General features: G+C 38.1%; 1 protein-coding gene across 1 annotated transcript in view; it reads right to left on the minus strand.

Annotated features, from left to right (window-relative positions):
• Positions 1-1,287: 1,287 nt before the first annotated feature.
• Positions 1,288-19,077, minus strand: part of UBE2U (ubiquitin conjugating enzyme E2 U) — a 50,872-nt gene continuing 33,082 nt past the window's right edge. Inside the window, exons 6-8 of the mRNA XM_032416549.1 lie at positions 17,606-17,654; positions 8,249-8,337; positions 1,288-1,373 (exon numbers count right to left, since the gene is read on the minus strand). Of these exons, the coding sequence (XP_032272440.1) occupies positions 1,288-1,373; positions 8,249-8,337; positions 17,606-17,654 (224 nt within the window). The remainder of the gene's footprint in view (positions 1,374-8,248; positions 8,338-17,605; positions 17,655-19,077) is intronic.

Below are 19,077 nucleotides of genomic sequence, written 5' to 3' on the forward strand. Positions count from 1 at the left end.
TAGAATATGTACTGAGTACTTTGAAATAAGCGTACTAGACTAAATAAGTACTATAGCCTAGCCAACATCACAGGGCTTTGCTCTAGTATGATGAAAAAGAAAAACTGCCTTTAGGACTCAAGTGACCAAAGATGAGATTAAGATCCCTTCAATGTAGTCTAATAGTCAATGATTTCTGAAGATACTGTAATAGTTTAATTTCATATTTTACTATATACTTCCTTGTTAGATGAAATAATTTGGTTCCTGAATGAAAAATCTGTGGAAGAGGAAAAGATATTTGGAACTATGAGAAGGATGAAAAGCTAACTGGTGATATATAAACAGGGTTCTGTTTTGTTTTTTTCCAATTTTTTAAAAGAGTTTATTTAAGAGAGAGAGAAAGAGAGCGCACATGCGCACAAGTGGGGGAAGGGGGCAGAGGGAGAGAGAGAATCTCAAGCAAACTCCCCACTGAGCCCGGAACCCCAAGTGGAGCTCCATCCCACAACCCTGAGATCATGACCGGAACCGAAATCAAGAGTTGACAGCTTAACCGACTGAACTCACCAAGGCACCCCTTTCCTAGTTCTAAGTCATATGTTGATAAGGATAATGGGAATGGGCGAAAGAGAATTAATGCAGAGGGTATTGTGAGAGTCCTTCACTGTGCCTCATGTCCATCTTTATTTTTGGCAGTCAATAGGTGAAAATTAATAAAGAGAACCCTCACTAAAATGGAGTTGGGGGGCCAGAAGGTGGAGCCCTACTACCCAACATCAATTACAGGAACTGTTCATTACAGAGGAATCATCAACAGAAAAGAATCCTCAAAATCCTCGGTCACAGATACCAACAGGGAAAGATGTACATTGCATCTCCTGTAAGAAACTGACTACTCCAGCCACTCAGCCAAACAGGCATCATTCTGAACACTTGCTTTTCTCCCATGGACTTCCTTTCAAAACAACTCTTCCCAACTTCTTCTTTCTCTATAAAGTGACATTCCTCTTCCTAATTTCTTGGACTTGCCCTGTGGTTTTGACCTAGCTTGCAAATCCCAAATTGCTATTCTCTGCTATTCCTGAATAAACCCATTTTTGCTGGTCAAATAATTTACATTTTTAAAGTTAATAGTAGCAAAGATGTTTCCCACCTGGGTTCATAGGAAAGGAAAAAAATTATATGTCTAATTCTTGCTCTTATGTTTAGAAAAAGGCATCCATTGTTATTTCCAAAGATTTCTTCTGATGATTCAGTTAGACAGTAGAAAGTAAAATGATAGATATTTAAGTTAATACAAAGTACTTACTTTAAATTCCATTCTTTAGGATGTTTTAATTCAGCTTTCTTCCATTTATAATACCCTACAACAAAATTTGGATCTTCAAGCACTGAAATTAGAGTTTTGAAAAAGGAGTTGTGTATGCATTCTTTAATAATAGTTCAAAGTTTAAAATAATTTACTTTTCATCAAGTCGATATATGGCAATGATGTACACTATATAGTTCAAGTCATACTACAATGCTCACTTTACGAATTTCTTCCTTTTACTTGAACTTTGAAACAAGTAGATTTATCTTCAAAGTTTTCATTATAATAACATCTGTTTATATATCATTTATAGTAATGAAGAAGGTGTTAAAATAACTCATATAGAAACTACAGACACCACAGTTTAACACCACACTCACTACAAGTGAAAAAATAAAATCTTGGAGTTGGAAGTGACATTATAGGTCTTGATCTTCCACAAAGAATTGTCAACGGAAAGGGGCGCCTGGGTGGCTCAGTCGTTAAGCCTCTGCCTTCAGCTCAGGTCATGATCCCAGGGTCCTGGGATCGAGCCCCGCATCGGGCTCCCTGCTCCGCAGGAAGCCTGCTTCTCCCTCTCCCACTCCCCCTGCTTGTGTTCCTTCTCTTGCTTTGTCTCTCTCTGTCAAATAAATAAATAAAATATTTAAAAAAAAAAAAAAAAAGAATTGTCAACGGATGGATCAATTGGATGATCACCCAATCCAGCCTCTGAATGAATCCCTTGCCAATGACAGAAGACTCCCCTCTCTGTCGTTGGGAAACTGCCTGTTCCATTGCCAGACAGTAAGGTCACAATGTCTTTCTTAATCTGAGTGCTGAGTTTCCACTCGTCCTAGTTCTGACCTCTGGAGCAATACTAACTAGGTTCATCCTTTCCCCATGGGAGAGAGCCCTTCTAATATTTGAAGATAGCTCTCAGAACAGCCTCAGTTCCCTTAACTTCATCTTAAGACATGGCTTCTAGAGACCTAACCATCCTCACCATCCTGGTGGTAAACTTTGTTAATGTTCCTATTAAAGTTCACATCCAGAACTGGCTCAGGATCTTGATTTCTTTTGAATAGCAAAGGTGTAAGTGGGTTACTACCTCTCTTGACCTGTGTGCTACACTTCTATCAATTCATCTCAGATCTGTAGTAGGATTTTCTGGAAATCACATTATACCACTGGCACATATGTCTGTGGTTAATTATAAGCCTTATGCCTTCAATCAAATTAACATAAAATTTATTGAAAGCCAGATCTCTCACACACACACACACACCTTATCTATCTATCTATCTATCTATCATCTATTTCCCTGTTTCTTGTAATTGCTCTGGCTTTATAGTCTTGAACAATTTAACCAACTAGATGCTCTCCACCAGACTTACATTTATCTGGAGCTTCCCTCTAAACAATGATTGATTAACCTCTGCTAGCCTGATGAAATATGTCATTGATAGAAACATTTAAACTGAATAGTTCTCATTTTCTTCTGTTAATATTACATAATTTTCACCAGCAATGTTCCTGTCTTTGATTTTTTTTCTTCCTTCAAACACAAATACACATACATACACTTTTTTTTTTTTTTAAGATTTTGTTTATTTTATTTGAGAGAGCACAAGTGAGGGGAGGAGCAGAGGGAGAAAAGCAAACTCCCTGCTGAGCAGGGAGCCCTGGATGGAGCTCAATCCTAGGACCCTGGGATCATGACCTGAGCTGAAGGCAGACACTTAACCAACTGGGCTACCCAGGCACCTCTACGTACATATTCTTATAGCCTTTATTAATATTCTTTTTGTTAGTATTTAGACTTATGCTCCTCCATTCCTTATTAAGGAAGCAAATCTGAGCTCCCTAGGGTTCTTAGGTCTCATTATTTCCTTTAGATGATTATAGTAACTAATATTAATAGAGTTCTTCCTACACATTGGACACCTGTAAAGTAGGTAAGCAGTGGTTACCATTACAATATACACTTTACAGCCGGGCGCGGGAGCGCGCGCCTGTAGTCCCAGCTACTCGGGAGGCTGAGGCAGGAGGATCGCTTGAGCCCAGGAGTTCTGCCGATCGGGTGTCCGCACTAAGTTCGGCATCAATATGGTGACCTCCCGGGAGCGGGGGACCACCAGGTTGCCTAAGGAGGGGTGAACCGGCCCAGGTCGGAAACGGAGCAGGTCAAAACTCCCGTGCTGATCAGTACAATATACACTTTACAGATGAACAAACAGAAAATTAATGTCTTCTCATTGGGACTATTCTTTACCACTTAGACAAAATTTAAATTTGAGGTTTCTATTCAAGAATAATTCATATATTTCCTTAATTTTTTTGAAATCACCTTTCCTACATTTTCTATTTGAATATGTGCATTAGTTTCTTCCTTATATGTTATGAAACCCCAAATGGCATGGTCATCCTTCCTGAATATTTCCATTAATTTTATATCATTGACTCATCTTCTTCATTGCTTTCTCTACTGAGAGATGAAAAATGCCACAGTATTTGTACAGACTTTTATTTTAATGCTTCCTATTTTATCCCTATAATTTTTTCATTCACCATTCTACCATCTGACCATAAACTTCTTAAAAAGCTTAGCATAATATGTATGTTGTCTCTAACACACAGCCCATTGTCTAGACATGGAAGATGCTCAATGAGGGATGGTGATAGGAGGGCAATAATGCAGGGGGAGGGGGCACGTGAGAGCAAGTATGAGGAAAGGACCAGTGAAATTTTGTCAGAAGTTTTTGAAGCTGAAATTCCCCATCATGACCATATCTCGTCTTTGTGGCAGTTTTGTAGTCTGTGGTAAAAAATCATCTTCTGTTGGCTCCATAATACACTTATTTCTTCCCTTCCTTCTAAGGATTACTGTACCTCACCTTCACTTTGTTTTTTCCATGGCCAACATCTGTATAGGTTGATCTAAATTTTTCTTCCACTGCTGGGACTGTCACATCCAAAGAAACATTATAGCATCAACTTGCCTTAGGATGTTTTATTTTCAGACATATTATCTCATACTAACCATAGAGCAACTTAAAATAGAGTGGAATGCTTCTGTCAATGAAAAGAAATGAAAAATGAGGCACAAAGAGTTAAATGACTAACCTAAATGCACTTAACTGTAAGTGGCAGAAGCAGTACAGAGCTATGGAGTCTCTAACTTCCAACCTCATGCTCTTCCCACTGCAGCCTTTTCAACCTTGGTTGCACATTGTAATCACCTGGGGACCTTTAAAAACTTGACTACTGCCAGCCCCTGCCCCCAGAGATCCTGATGTCAGTCTGGGGGTGTGCCTTTTACACAGGAATTTTTACAAGTTCCTCTGGTGGTTCTAATGAGCGGTCAAGACTGAGAACCACTGCATTAGAATGAGGTGATGCTGCCTCTTGCATCTAAATGCATTCTGGAGACACTTGCCCTTATTTCCGGCTCAAAGACTCAAAGAAGGGAAGTCTTTTAGGGTGAAAGCAAGCATCCCCATGATGTTTCAGGGTGTCTGGTCTGTCTGATGACAGCAAACCAACACCAGGAAGCCTCCATTCAGTATTACAGGGTACACTGGTCTAAAGGAATTCTTTTCCCTTTAACATAAATATTTCCTCATGGGGATCATATTCTGTCATTAAGGTGCTGTTGCCCACAACCATATGTATTGGTTTGTTCTCTGCCAGACTTTTGTTTGCCATTCTATACTGATGGACAGAGAACAGTGGATCATCAGTACATTTCCCCATATGATTGCCTATGATTATAAACTAATAATTATAATTATTGAAAAATATACTGCATATACTTCGGGGTTTGAATTTAAATCTCAGGCTACATAGAGATAGCATTTTTATACCACACTATGGAAGCAGTATAGCATGATAAAAAGAGCAACAGATGTGGAGTCAGAGGAACTGGGTCAAGTCCTAGAGCGACAGCCTACTTGTACTAATTAATAACAGCCACCTTCATTGAGCACTCACTATGTGCTAGGCACTATTTTAATTGCTTCAGTGCTATGAGGTATGTGCTGTAATTATTCTCATTTTACAGACAGGGAACTGACACAGAGAGGTTAAGAAACTCACCCAAGGTCACATAGCTAGTAAGTAGCAGAGCCAGAATTAAATCTCAGCAATCTGGCTCTAGAATTTATACTCTTTACCAATATATAATATCCCCACCTACCTGTGTGACTTTAGGTAAATTACTTAGCTTCTCTTGGTCTTGGTTTTCTCATCTTTAAGACAGAGTAATAATAATAATAATGCTTGGTTCATAGGCTTGATATACTACTATGCATGACATATATTAGGCATTCAGTAAACATTGGTTGACAAATGAATAAAAGATTAAGATGAGGATGATTAAAAAACAATACAGAGTATACTTTGTAAACTGTATTGTACATGAATAAACTTACTATTACTATGGCACACATGACTATGGGTAGATTTGTAGCACAAAGATATGGAAAAGAGTTAATACCCCAAATCAAAATATAACCACTCATCAGTATGAATAAAAAAGCTTTTAAAAATATGCACAAGAGTTTCATAATCTTTGCAGTGATAAGAATGTAACTGTAGAGGGGCACCTGGGTAGCTCAGTTGGTTAAGCATCCGACTCTTGATTTCAGCTAAGGTCATGATCTCAGGGCTGTGAGATTGAGCCCCGTGTTGGACTCTGAGCTGGGAGTGGAGACTGCTTAAGATTCTCTCCCCCCTGCCTCTACGTCTCTCCAAAAAAATAAAATAAATTTTTAAAAAAGAATGTAACTGTAGAAACTGAAGTTATTAGAAGTTTCCCTTTTATTTCTCAGTAGCTGAAGAAGCATTCTATAATCTCAAAACTTCATCTTTATTATTGCCAGGAAATTAGGCTGTTAAAAAATAGTATTGGATCTCATCCAGCTGAATTATCCAAAGACAAAATGGCCAGCAGCACATGTAACGTTTAAATTTAATTTTTAAAAATTAAGTGCTGGTTATTATTAAAGGAAAGCTCCTGAAACATTCTTATAACAAATCCCTAGGGGAAGAACAGGCAGGATGATTGTGAAATCTTGCACCAAGGGCTAGAATCAGTCTCAGAAATTCTTCTGGGCTAGAGGCAGCCAGTAAAGCTATTGCCTTTGCAAAAGGGGATAAATTACATACTAAGTAGTGATAACCATGGAAATGAGAACCAAATTAAACATTTTAGTGTTAACTCTTTTGAAGAAGAAACTGCAGTCAGTGGTACTTCATTATTTCCTTCCATTTTTAATTGTTTTTTATTGCAAGACAATCATTTCCAAATTCCCTGAAGTTCTGGCATGTGCTTCTATTTGTTTTTCTTAGCAGTTTGAAGTTTCCAAATGCTTCTATATATTTACATGCTCTTCCATAAGACACCATTTTCTTGGTTTGTTTTGTGGTTGAAGGAGTTGGATGCTGAATCTTTCCCTAGACTGTGCCAACTGCCTCTGGACGCCTTGTTTGTTAAGGGTTCCTGCCTCCTGGAGCCCATCTGAGTTCCTCAGTGTTTCCACACAGGAGGTACTCAAGATGTGTTTGCTGAGTTGACTAGGCAGCACCCAACCAAAAATCTATGAAATGAAATAAATACTCATGTACTCTGGCATCAAAAGTAATAAAATTCTTTATACTGATAGTGTTGCCAAAGATTGTGTTTCTTTAAGCACCTTAATAATTTTTCATAACCACTAATCTATGATTAGTGAGGAAGGTAATGGGTGATCAAAAAATAATACCCAACATCCTGAAAGAACATGTAATTTCTTAGAAGTTACTGATCTAATTTATTTTTAAATATTTGTTAAGCTTGGCATTACTTTTTTGCTCTAATTTGTGCCTTAAAACTACAAACTTTTTTGGTGATATTTTGTTCTATTGAAACCAAATATGAGACTATCACAATAATGAGATGAAATTCAGTGAGACCACAGATTAAAGCAGTGGTCATCAGGGTGGAGTGGGGAAGGAAACACTCTTAATGTTGTAGGAGATAAAGTAAACAAGGCTTAATTTGGCAGGTAAAGAGCTCTAAGAAGCATCTATGATTTTGGTCTAGACAAGTAAATGCAATAATGGTGATCTAGCACTAACCAAGGGAGGTGATAATGGTGGGAGGATAGGTTTTGGGGCAAGATAATGAATTAACTTTGGGACATCTTAAGTAGGAGATGCCTGAAACCCATGTAGGTGAATGTCCAATGGACAGTTGTAAATATGCATGCAGAATTCAAAAGAGGGCCTGACCAGAGATGAGGCTTTGGGAATTACTGGCAGGTAGGCATAGCAAAAAAGAGTACAAGTAAGATAAAGGCTAAAAAGTTATCATTGAACCTGGGAGTTAGGAAGTCATGGGTCACTTCTGAATTCTCCATTTCAGCAGGATAGCAGGGCAGCAGACTGGATAACTTACTTGGATCTAAATCATGAAATAGCACACTAAAGATTCAATTAGATGGGACAGAAAGTTGTCCAGCTCTCCCCTTCTGTCTTTTTAGCTCCTAATATATGTGATTTTTTCCTTAGACTGATATAATTGAAAGCCCTAGGTTCATATGTTTTCTTGCTATCTTTCTACTTAATACTTTCTCTGGCTTTGAGGATAATTGTGTTTAGAATCAAAAAGGCTCCTCTTGCTATGAAGGTGTAAACATATCCATGTTTCGGGGTGGAGTAAAGTAAGTCTCATAAGATTGAGAACGTCATCTTTTATTCCTCCAATTGTCTATCTTTCTTTCTGACTTTGAATGAGGCTTCAGTCCAGGACTCTATACAAAAGAGAAACTAAATTAAGAGTTGTTGAATGTTTCATATATAGAGGTAACAGAGAAGTTTATCACCTTCTGATTATAAATATATGTCAATTAGTCTTTGAAAGCAAGACAAGTTGAGTATAATTAGGAGATTAATATATACAAAAGGACAAAAGATAAGGCTAGACCACCTTACATGGACTTCTATAGTATTCTGTGGCTTTTGATGTTGCTATTCCAGACCATGTCTTGTAGTAATCATTAAATGAGATTGCTTTAGTTGATCTGAAAATATACATTGAAATCAGATGAGTATTGGCAAGTTTCCTTTTTAAAATTATTTTATCAGAGTAGATTGTTTCAGATAACAATATCCTGCCATAAGACATTAAACTGATTTGCCATTTCTAACAAATGATCTATCAATTTCTCCACTAACACATACAAATCACAAAAAAGAAAAACTCTCCAAAACATATTTCAAAATAAATGTTAAAAATGTACACCCATGTGTATATTATAAAAAGAAAAATACAAGTTTAAGATATCTGCCTTTCATGACTACCATTAAAAAAGGATTTTAATAAAAGCATCATACTTGCACTTCTTTTCTTTCTACAATAAACAGTTTTCTTAAATATCTATGCCAAATTTCAGTAAAATCACTTTTATTTCCTTTTTATTATGAGGAGAAGTAAAACACCAGAATTGAGACCAGTTTAATTTTCACACAGAATCTGGTCATTTTCATAGAGGGAAAAAACCAACTCTTCTAACAATCCTGCCTACACTTATCCTTCCCTGTGCTAATATTACTCTATCCTAATGGAAGAGCAAAAATAATAAAATATTGAACAGGATCTGCGAAACAGTCAATTAAATAACTGCATTTCTAATTTTTTTCCTACAAACAATTTAATTGCAGAGATTCTCAATGCTCTACAAACAAAATGTTTCTTTGGGCTGTTTTTCAGACATGTGAAATCACCAATTAGCTGGCTTAAGTAGATGCTGAAACATCAGACATAAAAGACCTTATGTCTGGTTTCCATTTGAAGTTCTTAGCTCTTTGGAGGAAGCAGCAACTCTTCAGTTAGAATGAGTACACCAGCATTAATTTTTATAGGTGAATTATAGGTACCTTAAATATTGAACTCAATTTTGAAATGAATAGGACAATATCTAAATTCTTGAATGCGTCATTTATTTAAATGATAATTACAGATGCCTAATTTTAAGAGTAACATTTTTTCAAATGTGTTATTGTTTTTGCAATCACACTTAAGTAGAAATCTGAAACTGGGTGAAGATAAATTAATCACTACTATTATTGCTTCCAGAGCTACATGCAGTGCTTTACACCACTAAATGACATATTAAACTAACATTAATTTTGCCAACAAAATGTTTCGGCATTTGGCAACAGAGGTAACAAAATGAAAGGCTGCATTATATCTCCTGCATGAAAAAGCTTGTGATCAATTTGCTGTCACAGATCATTTAGCAGACAACAATGACCCAAGAGGAAGGAAACTGTCAACACACTGTCTCGTGAAAAAAAATACACCATCTTTAGGCACAATCGTCTCCATTGTTTTTTTGTCTGTTTGACGACGACCCATGACCCTCTCCCTTCCCAGTGGTGTCCTGTTCAATTTCAAACTGTTAGCCTTCAGGGGCTTTCTTTTCTTCCCCAGAATAATTAAAAATATTACCCTAAAAGGTATGACTTTAGTATAGTTTGAATATACAAAGCAGAATGTCTTAAACATTTGAGAATACTGCATTTTCAATTCTGTAAAAGAAACACTCCTTAAAATAAGAGAACAGTAACAATTTTTATGATTATTCAGATAAGCTACTAAGTTTACAGGGAAGTATAAAATATACATGTGTTTATAATTTGAAACATTAACAGGAATTTACTGAGTATTATCATTAGCATTATGAATAAGGAAAAGTAGAAGATAATTTAAAACTGAACATCAGAGCTTATTATCCTATTGGGAAAATAAGATATACACCCAAATTAGCAAATAGAATAGCTTTATATATTGACATATAAAGTGTTACATCATTTAACACAGACATTTGGAGATGACAACGACAGATACTTCTTTGGCAGTGGCAGTAAGCTAAAAAAGTTGGAAGCGAGAGATGTAACTTTGTCTTGGAGCCTTTAGGGAAGGAGTCACTTGGGATATGGACCTGGAACAGATGGCGGAGGCATTTTAAGTGAGGAGAACAGTATTAGCAATAGCTCGGATGGGAAGGAGCATGGTGCGTGTGCAACAGAGCATGTTGGGGGAAGAGACAATAGAAATGAGATAACTGACTAGGGTGGAGAGTTCCAATTTCAGAGGAATTGGAATTTGATAGAATAACTGAAACTGGGCAATGCAGGTCTTCAGATTTAGGCAGAGAATGGGTTAGAGTTGATTCAGGAATCTGATTTATTAGGTGATAGAGAGCAAGCAGAAGTTCTTGAATAAGGCAAGTAAATTATGAACCACGTGTCTGAGTAAGAGTTTTTTCTGGCGTTAGTATGCAGGGTGGAGTATATGAGAGATTAAATGCAGGGAGACAAGTTAGGAAACAGATGCAGTAATTCAGGCAAGAAATGCAGAGCTAACAGAGGGTGGGAGCAGAGACTATGGAGGTGAGGAGATGAATCTCTGACATGCTAATGAAATGACTGGACTGGTTTTCTGATAGGGTGTGAGAGGTGAAGGAATCTGAGGGTCAGATATTTTTCTAAAGCCCAGAAGACCATTTAGTTTTGCTATTAACAGAAAGCATCTAGAGACTCTGAAGTAAAATATGAGTTTAAATTTAAACATGGGTTTTAGGTGATGACCTTTAAGAGTGTGATTGAGAAATTGAGACTGGAAATAAGAGATTTGGGTCAAATCAACATAAAAGTTGATAGATGACGCCATTAGGGAAAACAAACACAGAAAGAGTAAGTGTTTAGAAAAGAAAGATCAGAAACCAATTCAGAGTTAAGGGGAGCCAGTGAAGGAAATAAAAAGGATCATTAAGGGAAGAAGAGAGTCGGGGTAGTGCTAGTTCATGGAAGCAACATCCCAGCCATAACCCAAGCCTACTAATTAAACCCCTACAAATCTCTGGATATTTAGTCGTGTAATATCATGATTAAGAGTACAGGCTCTGGAATCATCTGGCCTGTGTTAAAACACTCAGGTACCACTACTTTTTAGCTGTGTGACTCTGGGCAGGTAACTATTTCACTCCTGTTTCCTCATCTATAAAATTAAGAGATAGAAATTTGTCCAGCAGTTGTGGTGAGAATTCTAATGAAATTATCCACAGGAAGAGCCAGGCAGGAGTTTAGCATCCCTTAGTACTCAATGTCAGTCTTGGGCAAGTACCTCATCATTTCTCTTCCGCAAACTCTACCTCAGTTTCTCTCTCTCTATTCCAGGACATCATGCCTCTGCTTAAAAACCACTTTTGGTTATGTAATTATATAGGATGGAGTCTAAACACTTTCAAACATAACTTGGGGTTCATTAGCATCTGGCTATTTCCAACCATTTCTTCCCCCATTCATCTGCACATGCAGAGGCTCCATCATATAGAACTTCTCGATGATGTGGAGTACACCACAATATTACATTCCTGTGTGTGTGCAAGCAGGTCTATCTGGAGACTTTTGTGTCTCCTGTACTTGTCAAACTCTTATTTACCAAGGTTTCAGTCCAATAAAAATAGTATGTATATGAAGGCTGTCACAGTGGACATTGCGGTTGCCTCTCCAATAACTATTCCACTCTTCCCCCCTTATGTACATGACATTCAATCTGACAGGACTGACCTCCACCCTGACTCTAAGTCAGAGCCTGATGGGTTTAAGGCTGTCTGGCAATCGTAACTATTTAGGGACAGGAACATGAACCTAGAAAAATCCAATCAGAGTGAAATTTATTCTAACTTTCCACTACACCTTGATATCTGAGAATGTCAATCCTCTTTGTTCAAGATTATCTTATCCTAAATCCTTTGCATTTGTAGATATATTTTATTTTTTACTTATGTATTTATTTTTTTAGAGGGAGAGAAAGAGAGGGTGAGGGGCAAAGGGAGAGGGAGCAGGGGAAGGAAACAGGGAGAGGGAGAGAGGGAATCTTAAGCAGGCTCCATGCCCAGCTTGGAGTTCGACACAGGGCTCGATATCACAACCCTGAGATCCTGACCTGAGTTGAAATCAAGAGTCGGATGCTTAATCGACTGAGCCACCCAGGTACCCCTGTAAATATATTTTAAAACCACCTTGTTAATTTCCAGGAAAAAAAATGTTGAGATTTTGACTAAGATTGAGTTGAATCTATAGATTAATTTGGGAAGAACTGACATTGCAATAATATTGAGTCTCTCTCAAGTCACAAACATTGTATATCTATTTCTTTAGGTCTTTTGAAATTTTTTCCAGATATATCTTATATCTTGTGGTCTTCAGCGTAGATGTCTTATTCCTCTCTTGTTACATTTTGATGCTATTGCAATGGTATTTCTTTTTTTTTTTTTTTAGATTTTTATTTGAGAGAGAGAGTGAGAGGTAGCACAGGCGGGGGGGAGGAGCAGAGGGAGAGGAAGAAGTAGACTCCCCTGCTGAGCAGGGACCCCATCATGGGGCTTATTCCCAGGACCCTGGGATCATGACCTGAGCCGAAGGCAGATGCTTACCCCACTGAGCCACCCAGACACCCCTGTAATGGTATTTCTAACATTTCTATGTATTGATTGCTACTGTATAAAAATATAGTTGCTTTTTAAAATGTTCATCTTATATCCAGGGACCTTGCTAAATTCACTTATTAATTTTCAAGTTTATGTATTCCTTTGGATTTTAATATTATAAAATCCTGTTATCTATGAATAAAGATGGTTTACTTCATCCTTCCCAAACTTTATAACTTTTTCTCCTGGCTTCACTGCACTGACTAGGACTTCCCATACAATGCTGAATAGAAGTGGTGATAATGGACATACATGCCTTGTTGCTAAACTCAGGACAAAAGCATCCAACATTTCGCATTTAAGTATGAGGTTTGCTGTTGGATTTTTGCAGTTTCTCTTCACTGGAATAAAGAATTTCTTCTCTATTCCTAGTTTGGTGAGAATTTTTGTCATGAATGGGTGAGAAATTTTAGCAAATACCTTTTCCTGATTCATTGAGATCATTTTATGTTTTTTTCCTTTATTTGGTTACCTTAGTTACACTGATTTTTACTGCATGGAGCACTGGGTGTTACACGAAAACAATGAATTGTGGATCACTACACCAATAACTAATGATGTATTGTATGGTGACTAACATAATAAAATTAAATTAAATTAAAAAAATAAAATTTTTAATATTCTTTATTTTATTTTATTTTTTATTGTTATGTTAGTCACCATACAGTACTTCATTAGTTTCTGATGTAGTGTTCCATGATTCACTGTTTGCATATAACAGCCAGTGTTCCTTGTAATATGTGCCCCAACCTGGCTTTCCTGAAATACAGCCCTCCTAGGCATGATGTATTATCCCTCTTTATGTATCAGTGGATTCAATTTGCTAATATTTTGATTAGGCTTTATGCTTCTGTGCTTATGAGAGATATTGGCCTATAATTTTTCTTTCTTGTAATAATCTTATCAGATTTTCAAATCAGAGTTTGGAAGTTTGGAAGTATACCCATTGTCTCTATTCAGTGAAAAAGTTTGAATACTTTTCTTCAAAAACTTCTTTTGTTTTGAAATACATGCATACCTTGTTTTGTTGTGCTTTACAGACATTGCGTTTTTACAAACTGCAGGCTTGTGTTAACCCTGTGTCAAGCCAATCTATGGGCATCAGGTTTCCAACAGCTTTGGCTTACTTCATGTCTCTGGGTCACATGTTGGTAATTTTCGCTAATATTTTAAGCTTTTTCATTATGATATTAATTATGATGATCTGTGATCAGTGTTCTTCGATGTTACCATTGTAATTATTTTGGGTTGCCATGAACAACGCCTATATACTATATAGTACGGCAAACGTACTTGATAGATGGGTTCTGACTGCTCCACCCACCAGTTATTCCCTGTCTTTCTCCCCCTCCTCCAGCCTCCCTATTCTGTGACACAACAATCTTGAAATTAGGACAATTAATAACCCTACAATGGTCTCCAAGTGTTCAAGTGAGAGGAAGAATAGCACATCTCTCATTTTAAATCAGAAGCTAGACATGATTAAGCTTAATAAGGAAGCCTTACGAAAAGCAGAGATAGGCTGAAAACGAGGCCTCATGAACCAGTTAGTCAAGTCGTGAAGGCAAAGGAAAAGCTCTCAAAAGAAATTAAAAGTGCTACTCCAGTGAACACACAAATGACAGAAAGCAAAACAGCCTTACTGCAGATATGAAGATAGTCTGAGTGTCTGGAGAGAAGATCAAACCAGCCACAACATTCCCTTAAGACAAAGCCGAATCCAGAGGAGGGCCCGAGCTCTCTTCATTCCATGAAGGCTGAGCGAGGTGAGGAAGCTGCAGGAGGAAAGTCTGAAGCTAGCAGAGGCTGGCTCATGAGGTTTAAGGAAAGAAGCCGTCTCCATGACATCAAAGTGCAAGGGGAAGCAGCAAGTGCTGATGGAGAAGCTGTGCAAGTGATCCAGGAGATCGAGCTCAGATAACATATGTAATATTTCATAACCCATCCTTCACCTCCGTTTAATGTTAGTAAGTAAACGTCTGCAGAACCATGTCCAAAAGACACTTCTATTCCCTTGATATCTGGCAACCAATCCCCTTCTCCTCTCCCCCCTTTGGTTTTGTATCTCAGCTCCTGATACACTTTTGTTGCCTCTGGCATCTGGATTCACTTTTTATTCTGGATGTCAACTTACTTTCCGTTAGGTCAGGCTGTGGGAAATATGCTCTCTCATATCTCCATCCTTTTGAGTTATTCTCTCTGCCTGAATGTCCTTCTTCTCTTGTCTGCAGGTGAATTCCTATTCTACCTTTAGAAATCACCTCAGGCATCACCTTCTCCTGGAAGCTGGCCTTTATATGTCCCTTCCCCCACTCCAGGACTCCAAGCTTTAGGAAGATATTTCTCCCTCCAAGCTCTTCCAGCATCTAGATCTTGTCTGTATAATACCACTTATTATAAGTATTCATGTAATAAAACAATTAATAGGTATGGCCCAAAGAAATGTTGGATTGCATCTGACAAAGGTAGTACCAGTGATAGATGACTTAGTGAAAAAGTAAAAGCCTCTGGAGGCGGGGGGGGAGGAGAAAAGCTACAGGGGAAGAAGTTTCTACTCAATATGACTCATTTTAAATATGCTTGCATTTGACCTTAGCATTCCCCCCGGCCATGATCCTGGTATTTGCTCTGTGCTCTTCCAACTACATCTCTGCTAGAAGTTGCTCCTAGATGGTCCTGTAGGACTGACAGTCAGGCATACTCCCTGCACGAACTCCTCTTCAGAGGAGAGCTTCCAATCCTAGATTATAAAGCACGTGAGATCAAAGATCACATATTATTCAGATGTGTGTCCCCAGGATGGGAGCATGGTGCCTGGCAGAGAGCAAATGCTCAGTGAATACATTTTAAATAAATGAGTAACTGTTCTCCCAGAGGCTGCTCTATATCTTGTTAAGTGGTATCCTGCAGCCCATGTGCAAACATCCCAGATGACAAGCACAAGCTTAAATCACTTTCAATTACTGAATATCAACTGGATTCCCCTGACTATATTCTACTCCGTTGACTAGACTTTGCTTATGTTTTGTTATATCTTTTGGAAACAGGATTTAACTGTCTGGCTAGGCCTCTGGAATCCATTTCTATAATCAGGGTAATTCTTTCAGCTCATGAAGTAGTGTAAAGTTCTAGCAAATGGCGTTAGAATGACAAGACTAAGAACAGCATCTCTCTTGGAATAATTTCTGCAGGACCTCATTGTAAAATTCTACATAAAAACTAAAAGCTAGACTTAACTGAGCTTTATCCCATAACAAATGTACCAGGACTAAACATTTGGATTCACAGATACATAATAAATTGCAACCTTCTATATACAAGGAATGTAGAGTATCTTTGAAGTCTAGATTGTATTGCTTTGATTGAATCCTAGAGATTTCTCTAGAGATTTCAAACTAGCACTAGGTGAACACCATAAATAAGACCTGATTCTGGCATCATCTATTCTTGATTTCATTCAGGTGCCTGCCAAAGCTGGGACCACAGAACTTCTTCTGGCCTCGTCTTACTGCCTTATCAGTAACTGCTGGCACTGTACCTTTATGCACTGCAAATAACTATACCACAAGTAGAAAGAATTTTGTAATATTCCAGGGATATTCATGTGTTGTAGGTGATAAAACAGTGTTTATGCATTCAACAACTATTTACCACAGGTCTATTTTGTGCCAAGAAGGTCAGTCGCTTCTCTCCACATTGACAAGTTTAAGGGACAGCAATATCCTTTACTGAATGCCAGCCTGGTGCACTACCCATTAAATTATGCTTGCCTTTCTGAAATTTTCCAATACTTTCACAAATCAAAGCCACTTGAGTTACCTAATTTGTTCATCTTTTACACAGGGCCAGTCAAGGAGACCTAAGCTGAAGCAAGTTATTTCAACACTAGTTAACTGGCTGTTTTCTACATCTGATTGACTATCAAATTAAGGCTGATGGAAATGCTCAAGAAACTAAATGCTGCAGAACCATAATGAGAATATTGATCTATATCTTGTTCAGGTGTTCATGGCTAAATTGATGCCACATTTTCATGTTGTCTCCTAAAAGATACAATGGGTTCATCCCTAACTCACCATTTTCCTCTTTATCTTTTCCTAAACTGCTTGCTTTTTGTGATCTATAATGGTTTGTACTCATTATGTTGACAACATGTTTTTTTCCTTTTCAACAATAAAAAATAAAAATGAAAACAATAGGCAAGTTCAGATAATTATATTCAATTTTAATTCAACAGTCTAAAAAGAATTCAATAACTTCTCACATTCTTCCTGAAAACAATATTTTTTAAAAAAAGCATTGTAAGAGGGGGCGCCTGAGTGGCTCAGTCATTAAGCGTCTGCCTTCAGCTCAGATCATGATCCCAGGCTCCTGGGATCAAGCCCCGCATTGGGCTCCCTGCTCAGCGGGAAGCCTGCTTCTCCCTCTCCTACTCCCCTTGCTTGTGTTCCCTCTCTCGCTATCTCTCTCTCTGTCAAATAAATAAATAAAATCTTTAAAAAAAATTTTTTTTTAAAGCATTGTAAGAGGAAAAGAGATCTACTTCCTTTTCTAAGTTAAAAAGTGAAAATTCAATTATGATTAAAAAAATGTAAACAGTTTAAATCAATAGTCCTTTTAATAAATAAATTGAGGGGCTCCTGGCTGGCTCAGTTGGTAGAGCATGCAACTCTTGATCTGGCTTGTGAGTTTGAGCCCCATGTTGGGTGTAGAGATGAAAGAGAAAGAAAGAGAGCAAGAGAGAGAAAGAAAGAAAGAAAACTGACATGGGATTGTATAAAGAAAAACTTACCTGATAAGTTTATCTGGATCTTTAGGAAACTCAGGGCTGTTATTTCTCACTATAAAGAAAAACATGAAAGGATTCTGGTTGACTTGGAAGAATGAATATATGGCTTTATGTAAGCTCTTTCCAAAACCTCGATAAAATGGTAATAAAAGAATAAAAATAGGGACGCCTGGGTGGCTCAGTTGGTTAAGCGACTGCCTTCGGCTCAGGTCATGATCCTGGAGTCCCGGGATCGAGTCCCGCATCGGGCTCCCTGCTCGGCGGGGAGTCTGCTTCTCCCTCTGACCCTCCTCCCTCTCATGCTCTCTGTCTCTCATTCTCTCTCTCGCAAATAAATAAATAAAATCTTTAAAAAAAAAAAAAAAAAAGAATAAAAATAAAGTATAAAACCTCAAGGAGAGGAAAAGAAAAATGGTAAGAAAAATTTTTAAGATGAGGGGTGCCTAGGGGCATCTGGGTGGCTCAGTTGGTTGGGCATCTGCCTTCGGCTCAAGTCATGATCCCAGGGTCCTGGGGTCGAGCCCCACATCTGGCTCCCTGCTCACTGGGGAGCCTACTTCTTCCTCTCCCTCTGTCCCCTGGCTTGTGCTCTCTCTATCCCAAATAAATAAATACAATCTTAAAAAAAAAGATGAGGGGTGCCTGGATGGCTCAGTCAATTAAGCATCTGGCTTGTGATTTTGGCTCAGGTCATGATCTCAGGTCCTGAGATTGAGCCCAGTGATGGCCCCTGCATCTAGCCCTGTGTGGAGTGGGCTCCATGCTCAGCAGGGAGTCTGCTGCTCTCCCTCTCCCTCTGCCCCTCCCTCTGTTTGCACATCCTCTCTCTCTCTCTCTCTTTCTCTGAAATAAAAAAATAAATCTTTAGGGTTGTTTTTTTCCAAGATGAAAGATGTCAAGAGGTAACTGTCTTAGCCAGGAATTTGAAACCTAATGACTGAGGAGGGGACACTAATAAAAAGCATGCAGATTTACACTTCAGAACTTGAGAAACAGTTCAGGAATTGGAGATGTCAGATGCTTCTGAAATGTAGGAGGTATAGCACAGACATCAAATACTTATATTTTCACCCTGTACAAGCAGATGATCACCACTACCAAGGCAGGAGGGCAGATACTTACTTCCTGGAGAAACTGAATCAGAGAGACTCAGAACTGAAGGATATTAGGTACAAAGCAGGATAAGAGTATGGTGAGGGACTGGAAGCAGGGAATAAATCACATAAATCTTATTGGATAGATAGGACTCCTTATTCTTTCCCACTGTCCAACTCCCAGAGTTTAAGCAACTAGTGTCTCTCTCTCCAGGCACAAGACTGGAGGATTGATTTCAGGAGAAATAGTTAAGCCTGACTAATGACATGGCTAGGTCATCACTGAATAACCCAATAAATAAATAAAACTGTCAACAAATCTAGTCTGTATTCAAATATTTCCAATATTTTTAATGATTGATTTCCATTCTTCATATGTCC

Source organism: Phoca vitulina, unplaced genomic scaffold, assembly GCF_004348235.1.
Source record: "Phoca vitulina isolate PV1807 unplaced genomic scaffold, GSC_HSeal_1.0 scaffold2, whole genome shotgun sequence".
NCBI lineage: Eukaryota > Metazoa > Chordata > Mammalia > Carnivora > Phocidae > Phoca > Phoca vitulina.